Genomic DNA, 8921 nt, shown 5'->3' with positions numbered 1-8921 from the left:
ACTCCAATACCCTTGCAATATTACCATTCGTCTTGTGTAGGAAGGAACTGCAGATACTGGTTTACACTGAAGATAGACACAACATGCTGGAATAATTCAGCGGGTCAGGCAGCATCTCTGGAGCAGAGAAATAGGTGATGTTTCAGGTCGAAACCCTTCTTTCCTGAAATGTCACCTATTCCTATTCTCCGGTGATGCTGCCAATGCCACTGAGTTATTCCAGCTTTTTGTGTTTGCCATTTGTCTTCATGGTTTGTTGTACCTGGATGCTAACATTGTGTACAGCTGCAATCCCAAACACCAATATTTACCAATTTATCACCATTTTATCTATTCTTCCTCATATATGAAACGCCATCTACTGTGTTATCGGCCACCCTTTTAACCCACAAACTCATTAGATCGTCATACAGATCACTTTTGTCAGGTATGGCATGGTGCTGTTAGTTCGCAGCTTTTGGAACAGTGGTTTGATCCTGACCTTGAGTGTTGTCTTTGCAAGTTCTCTTTCTGTGGTTGTGTGGGTTTCCTTTGGGTACTCTGGTTTCCGCTCATATCTCAAAGATCTGATAATAGTAAACTGGTTCCTGTACGCTCAACTTAATGGCAAAAAAATCAAAACAGAAGCTGATGGTGAGATAGAATACTTTGCCAGGGTGCAGGAATAAAGTGAAAGGGGATGGTATGGGACTAAATAAGATTACTCCTCTGATAGTCAGCATGGATGAAATGACCTCAGTCTGAAGAAGGGTCTTGACCTGAAAGCTCACCCATTCCTTCTCTCCAGAGATGTTGCCTGTCCTGTTGAGTTACTCCAGCATTTTGTGTCTATCTTCGGTTTAAACCCGCAACTGCAGTTCCTTCCTACACATGTCATTATAAGGGCTGTGTAAGTGATTTTATGGGATTGTATACAAAAACAAGAATTTCACTGCACCTAGTTATGTGACAATAAAGTATAATTGTATCATTGAATCATTGAGATAAGATTAAAATCATCGGCATAAAACATGAACTGTTTCTCTCGCTATGGATGCTTGCCGAGCTTCTAACTATTACCAGCATTCTGTTATGCATTACCATCAAATATGGAGACACTACAATCCATCATGTACATGGATTGCAAATAGCTTGGGAGTCAACACTGATCCTCATGTAAAACCCCACCAGTAAACCTTTTTGGGGCATCCTGAGGACGAGTAAACTGTTTTAATTTTAATACATGTCCTTGTTCAAAAGTACAAGCACGTGGTTAGTGTAGGGAAGGAAGATGGACCACCCTTCAATTGCCATATCAAGTTTTTCTCTTAAATGACGCAATTCATTCAGCTGACTTTTATGGGGAAAATAGGAGATGGAACTTATCAAGGTTGGATTGAGGATTCTGGACTTGTTTTGTGGTATAAATACAAGATTGTCCGAGAATGTTACAATCATGGTGCATTTAAAAAAAAAAAATAGTGCTTTTAATAATAGCAAGTGATTTAATAAGTGGTTTAAATAGTTTGTGTTTACTCCACAAGGACGATTTTTAAAAGTCCAATAAATATTCCTGGTCGCATTTATCTGTGTTAACAATAATTTAAATAATTTATTTTTCCCCAGCCAGTGTGGGGATGGGGCATCTAACAATTGTTAAGCTGCTTTTGATTGCAGCTCAGTAGAAAATTGAAGGCCTCTTGCTGACCGGATAGATGCCCTGCACACAGTATATTGAATGTATTTTTGTCTAAACATTTTAGCGTTGCCACACTGCATCCTGAAGTTCGAGTGCAGCAAAACACGTGGTTAACAGAGATTTTTTCACTCCTCTGGATTGCAGAAAGTAGAAGTGTTTCTCTCCTCACCTCCCCATCACAAACATTTCATTAAGAATTATAAATAGCGGAACCAAAACCATATATAAATGTGGTTAGTCAGTAGATTAATCTCAGCCCTTTTCACTGATTATAAACCACCCTTAAGCAAATAATGTTAAGAGTCTGAGCAGTAATATTTCTTTATGCATTGCAGGTTTCCTGTTTCACTTAACTACCATGTTTTACAGTAAGCCCTGTCTGGCTGTTCGGTTCCACAAGTGGAGCGTACTGATCTGTAATTAACGAGAAAATGGAACTGGAGAACTGCACCATAAGGAAAGATCATTTGGCCCATCCTGTTTGCAAGACAGAAAAAAACGCCCATTCTCAGGGAGCCCTTTGTTTTATTCATCCTCTTTAAAATATTTATCCACTAAATATGTAACGCATCCTGTTTTCACCTATTTGTATATGCATTTTGTTCTTAAATGGAGATAAAAGCACCAAGAAGGGGAGGACTCCGGAGGTGGGGTAGTCATTCCCAATGCACTGGGCATGCAGAGTCCACTAGTGGCTGTGGACTCTGCGGCCCTGAGGTAGAGCAATGATCCTGTGGTGGGTGGAGAAGGCGAGGGGAGGTTGGGGTGGGGAGAGGAAAATTTCCAAAGTTCATGCATTGAGGATGGAGAGTGCAACGGGGGCATCGGCTGCTGCTGCCCTGAGGTGGTGCGATGGTCCTGTGTTACGGGTGGGGGGTGATAGAGATGAGGGGAAATTATGTAGGAGAGCGAGGGGTGATAGAGGAAGGGGGAAGGGAGGATGAGGGGAAGGTGATGTGGGAGAAGGAAGGGGTGATGGGGGAGGGGAGGGGGTGATAGGGGAGGAGGTGATGGGCAGGGGCTGGGAGAGGTGATGTTGGGGTGAGGCGGAGGGGTGAGGCTGGGGAGGGGGTGATGTTAGAGGGGGGTGATGAGGATGTTGGGGGAGGTGATGGTATGGGGGTATGTTGGGGGAGGAGGGAGGGGGTGATGAGGAGAGGGTGATGAGGAGAGGGGGAGGGGTGATGAGAGGGGAAGGGGTGATGAGAGGGGGAGGGATTGATGAGGAGAGGGAGGGGGTGATGAGGAGGGGTGACGAAAGGGGAGGGGTGATGGGGAGGGGGGGATGAGGAGAGGGGGTGATGGGGAGAGTTGATGAGGGTGATGTTGCGAGGAGGGGGTGATGGGGAAATGTGAGAGGTGATGTTGGGGGGAGGGGGAGATGAGGAGGGTGATATTGGGGGGAGGGGGAGAGGTGATGTTGGGGAAAGATGTGAGGTGATGTTGTGGGGTAGTGTGTGGGGGAGGAGGTGATTTTGGGGGAAGGGGGAGATGGTGACGTGGGAATGAGGAGGGTGATGTTGGGATGGGGTGATGTTTGGAAGGGCGGGGGTGATGTTGGGAGGGTGATGTTGTGGGGGGAGGGGGCGATGTTGGGAGGGGATGTTGTGGGGGGAGGGGGCGATGTTGGGAGGGGATGTTGTGGGGGAGAGGGGGTGATGTTGGGGAGGGGAGATGAGGAGGGTGTGTTGTGGGGGGTGGGGTGAGGTTACATAGAAAATAGGTGCAGGAGTAGGCCATTCGACCCTTCGAACCTGCACCGCCATTCAATATGATCATGGCTGATCATCCAACTCAGTATCCTGTACCTGCCTTCTCTCCATATCCCCTGATCCCTTTAGCCACAAGGGCCACATCTAACTCCCTCTTAAATATAGCCAATGAACTGGCCTCAACTAACTTCTGTGGCAGAGAATTCCACAGATTCACCACTCTCTGTGTGAAAAATGTTTTTCTCATCTCGGTCCTAAAAGATTTACCCCTTATCCTTAAACTGTGACCCCTTATTCTGGACTTCCCCAACATCGGGAACAATCTTCCTGCATCTAGCCTGTCCAACCCCTTAAGAATTTTGTAAGTTTCTATAAGATCCCCCCTCAATCTTCTAAATTCTAGCGAGTACAAGCCGAGTCTATCCAGTCTTTCTTCATATGAAAGTCCTGACATCCCAGTAATCAGTCTGGTGAGCCTTCTCTGTACTCCCTCTATGGCAAGAATGTCTTTCCTCAGATTAGGAGACCAAAACTGTACGCAATGCTCCAGGTGTGATCTCACCAAGACCATTCGCTTTGTGTACCTTCGATATTCCAGCATCTGCAGTTCCCTTTTGAACACAAGACCATTTGCTTGTTGGGAGGGGAGATGAGGAGGGTGTGTTGTGGGTGATGTAGGGAGGGGGTGATGTTGGGGGGGGGTGGGTGGTGCTGTGGTGGGAGAGGGAGGGATGAGGGGGTGGTGTTGGAAGGGGAGGGGGTGATGTGTGGGGGGGAGCTGAGGAGGGTGTTGTTGTGGGGGGGGGAGGGTTGGGAATGGGTGATGTGGGGGGGGGGTCGCTCTATTACAGCGTGTGCGTGCGGGGAGGGAGTGGGGGGGGTATGGGAGGAGGAAATGAGGAGGGTGATGTTGGGGGGAGGGGGTGATGTTGGGGGGGGGAGGGGTTGACGTGTGTGTGGGGGGGGGGGGTCGCTCGATTACAGCGTGTGCGTGCGGGGGGCATGGGAGGAGGAAATGGTGGTGATGTTGGGAGGGGGTGATGTGTGGGGGGGGGTGATGTGTGGGGGGGGAGCTGAGGAGGGTGATGTTGGGTGGAGGGGGTGATGTTGGGTGGAGGGGGTGACGTTGGGGGGGGGAGGGGTTGACGTGTGTGTGTGTGGGGGGGGGGGGGGGTCGCTCGAGCAGAGCGAGCAGAGCGCGCGGGGCGGGGGAGGAGCCAATCCCGGTGACGATCGGCCAATGGCGGCGGCGGTTTCGCAAACCTTCCCTTTTATGGCGGTGGCGGGGAGTGGGCGTGTCCGGGCCGGGGTATAAGAGCGGCGGCGCGCCGGCTGCCCGCACTCTCTCTGAGGCGCGGCGTCTGGAACTTGTACCTGCACCAACCAGCGGAGCACAGCTTTTTAATTTTGCACTTGTGGAAAGGAAACCAACGGTAAGCACCCAAACCACTAACAAGGGGCACGTGAACTACCTCGAGCTCACCTCAACTTTTTGAAAGAAGAGGGGAGGGGGGTAAAGAAAATTTTAAACCAACCACCCATCAATGTACTCGCACTCGAGTGAGTGGGTGGGTGAATTGTTAAAGGGGTTTTATTCTCCCGACGGGTTTGAACGTCTGGTTATCGGTGTTTAGATATTAAATTATATGTATATTTAAACTCTTTTGCCGGCGCTGGGGGGGGGGTTATTTACCGTCGGTGCTGGTTTTGTGGAGCTGCCGGTGTCCGCGTCCTCCTGCCGGGTGTGAGGGGCGTGGCGAGCCGGGCTGGCCATGGATCCTTCTGGAAGCGCTGGCGGACGTTGGGAGAGGGAGAGGTGATGGCGGGCGGCTGCGGACCGTTAATTAGTCCGGGGGCGCGGCTCGTCTCCTTTGACTTCACTCCACTCGCTCTCTCTTGCCCGAGGGATGGTGTTAAGGGGGGACAAAGCCTCGCTATTCCCGAGCACAAAGCGGGCTGGAGGGGGGGGAGGGGGAGATGCGACGCCGCCGGTTCCTCACGGATAACGGTCCGCTCGCCGGCGCATGCGCCGCGCTCCGTTGTTCCCAACTACAATTCAGCGTGCGTCGCGCCCTTAGGAACTACAACTCCCAGCCTGCCCGGGAGAGTTGACTCCGCACATGCGTCGCGAATTGGGGCGACTACATCTCCCAGCGCACCCAGGGAGCCAGGGGGTCGGTTCTGCCCATGCGTAGTGTGTCATGGGGCTGGGGAACTACATCTCCCGGCATTCCTGGTTAGTTTGGGTGTGCATGATTAAGAGAAGGCTAGGGGTGGGGTAGGGGGGCAAAGCCACATCTCCCGGCGATGGGAGAGGCTGGTGGCCACTATCTAGATGAGCCTGTGGAGACTTGGGCGTGTGTGTGGAGTCTGTGTTCAGGGAGTGGCAGCGGCCGTCTGCGAGTCTGGCCGAGTGCCCACTACCAGCCATTGCCTTTTATGGTAGTGCGAGGTTCGGCCGGCCGGCGCTCCTTTGTCTGTGTGTCGGGACTGCAGTGACTGCGCCCTCTGCTGCCGGTGCAGGGATGGGACATTCTGCACAGCACTCGGGCGGACTGCAGAAGCATTGACCAGCCGACAAGAGGCTACCATATTTCCAGCTTTCTTTTTGCACTTGGAATCGAATTTTTTTTTTTGTTAAAACTATTTTTTGCTTTTTTTCCCCCCCAGGTAAAATACAGCCATGGATGATGAAATTGCAGCACTGGTGGTTGACAATGGCTCTGGTATGTGCAAGGCTGGCTTCGCTGGAGATGACGCCCCACGAGCTGTCTTTCCTTCCATTGTTGGCCGCCCAAGACACCAGGTATGGAAATGACTGGATGTTTTTGCACTCTACATTCTATTCTTCATGTTAGCTGGTTGCTATAAATATCTTTATGTTCTTCAGGGTGTGATGGTTGGCATGGGACAGAAAGACAGCTACGTTGGTGATGAAGCCCAGAGTAAAAGGGGTATCCTGACATTGAAATACCCCATTGAGCATGGCATTGTAACCAACTGGGATGACATGGAGAAGATCTGGCATCATACCTTCTACAATGAACTGAGAGTCGCACCTGAAGAACACCCAGTCCTGCTCACTGAAGCTCCCCTGAACCCCAAAGCCAACAGAGAAAAGATGACACAGGTACTGAAAATGAAAGTGACCACATTGTGCTGCTACCTTGTTGTCCTTCCCTTTTTCCTTCTCTGAAAACTCTTTCATTCTTTCCTATCCTTGTTCACAGGGAATCTTTCAAAGGTGACATTCTTTCCTGGAAATTTCAAGGTTTCATTTGCTTTCTCACTGAGTTCCATTAACTTATGCATGTTTTGTGTGCTGTTCTAATCTTCAGTTGTCTTAGCTGGTTTTGCAGGTTGTCTTTGGGGATCTGGGTATTGATTTGAGCCTAACTACGATTTCAGGAATTTGGGGAAGGTGACTAAAAATTTCTGTAGATGGGTTATGAACTAGTAAGAGTGAGTTGGCATTTTCATAACTGGAATAGTATTTTGCTGTAAACCATTGCATGATTAACTTTTTGACTGGTTATGATACACAAGATCTTGGTTCAGCTTGTTGATGCCTGTAATTCCTTAATAGTTGATTTCCTTCCATTTAAGTGAAAATTTGGACCAATAAACATCACACTGAATGTTTGCTTGTATCTTTGCAGATCATGTTTGAGACCTTCAATACCCCTGCAATGTATGTTGCCATCCAGGCTGTGCTGTCCCTGTATGCCTCTGGTAGAACCACTGGTATCGTGATGGACTCTGGTGATGGTGTAACCCACACTGTGCCCATCTACGAAGGTTATGCCCTGCCTCACGCTATTTTGCGTCTGGATTTGGCTGGCCGTGATCTGACAGACTACCTCATGAAGATTCTGACAGAAAGAGGCTACTCGTTCACCACCACAGCTGAGAGAGAAATTGTCCGTGACATCAAGGAGAAACTCTGCTACGTTGCACTGGACTTTGAACAAGAGATGGCCACTGCTGCTTCATCGTCCTCTCTGGAGAAAAGCTACGAGTTGCCTGATGGGCAGGTGATCACCATTGGCAATGAGCGATTCAGATGTCCAGAGGCCCTCTTCCAACCATCTTTCTTGGGTATGTAGATCACCATTACCAACACTTTATTAATCAGTAAATGTCACTATTACTTGGCTCTTATGATAAGAAGGCAGTTTGTTGATTAAAAATATTTGTGCCAATAGGTATGGAATCCTGTGGTATACACGAGACCACTTTTAACTCTATCATGAAGTGTGATGTCGATATTAGGAAGGACTTGTATGCGAACACTGTCCTGTCTGGTGGTACTACCATGTACCCTGGTATTGCTGACCGAATGCAGAAGGAAATCACAGCTTTGGCTCCAAGCACCATGAAAATCAAGGTAATTTAAATAGAATTCTGTATTTGAATTGCTTTGGATACAGTTGATGGGTGACATTGAAGTTGGGCTGATTAAAGCAATTGGTGTAGTGTATTAATGAACTTAATTTTGTTCCAGATTATTGCCCCACCTGAGCGCAAGTACTCTGTCTGGATTGGAGGTTCCATCCTCGCTTCCCTCTCCACCTTCCAGCAGATGTGGATTAGCAAACAAGAATATGATGAGTCTGGACCTTCCATTGTCCACCGTAAATGCTTCTAAGTGGACTGTAACTATCACAAGTGATTGCGCGAGATGAATTGGCATGGCTTTAGTGCTTGTCTCAGGAATAAAAACTGGAACAGTGAAGGTGTTGGTGGTATTTTTGGCAACAAGCATCCCAGAAGTTCTACAATGAGTTTCAAGGACTGAATTGTACATTTAGGCATTCCAAATATTGATGTAAAGGATTGCATTGTCTTAAGGTTATAAAGCCTCTGTGAAGGCTGCCCAAAGCGGGAGCAAATACTTAACCTTGTGTAGTATTGCTTATATGTAAATTATGTAACCGGAAAAAAAAATGTCCCGTTTTGTACTTTTCCGCCTTAAAATTTTCGGTCCTCTTTGATTTTGGTATGCAAAAGCTTTACCTTTATACAAACACACAAGTGAGGTTTACATCCCCGGGCATAAGACAAACCATTTAAAACTTGATGCCAGTTTGTGGGACCCTACACTGACTAATACAATAAAGTGCACATGTTTAAATGGAACATTTGAGCTTTGTGTACATTTGTTGTTTTTAAGAGAATCTTTTACTGCGCTAACTTGAATTCCTTTGTTAGGTGCAGGACGGACTGCAATTCAAAGTGCTTATTTTTGGTGGTTTATTAGCCCCAGCTGAGATTCTGTCGTCTACGTTGTAACCTTGCTCTGCCCTTGCCTTACAATGGGGGTAAAAGATGCATCTTTCCTCAATTAAGTTACACGTTCCTTCAAAATTCACATTTCAGTTTTAAAAAAATATATATATATCTGCAGTGTTCTAAAATGGGGAATTGACTAACTTGGGAGTACAAACTGTTACTACTTTATTGGTCAATTTAAGGACGATGGATTTATCTGATATTCTGGACAAATTTTGATCCCACTGAATTGTAATTTT

General features: G+C 47.8%; 1 protein-coding gene across 1 annotated transcript; it reads left to right on the top strand.

The window, feature by feature from the left end:
- Nucleotides 1–4707: 4707 nt before the first annotated feature.
- actb (actin beta) lies at nucleotides 4708–8529 on the top strand. Its single transcript, XM_033041102.1, has 6 exons — nucleotides 4708–4823; nucleotides 6061–6196; nucleotides 6281–6520; nucleotides 7050–7488; nucleotides 7596–7777; nucleotides 7895–8529. The coding sequence occupies exons 2-6, from the start codon at nucleotides 6074–6076 to the stop codon at nucleotides 8036–8038; spliced, it is 1128 nt and encodes a 375-aa protein (XP_032896993.1). The 5' UTR covers nucleotides 4708–4823; nucleotides 6061–6073; the 3' UTR covers nucleotides 8039–8529.
- Nucleotides 8530–8921: the final 392 nt, after the last annotated feature.

This window comes from Amblyraja radiata, chromosome 22, assembly GCF_010909765.2.
Source record: "Amblyraja radiata isolate CabotCenter1 chromosome 22, sAmbRad1.1.pri, whole genome shotgun sequence".
Classification (NCBI taxonomy): Eukaryota; Metazoa; Chordata; class Chondrichthyes; order Rajiformes; family Rajidae; genus Amblyraja; species Amblyraja radiata.
The sequence above is the reverse complement of the archived record's forward strand: the minus strand, read 5'-3'. Positions and strand labels throughout refer to the sequence as shown.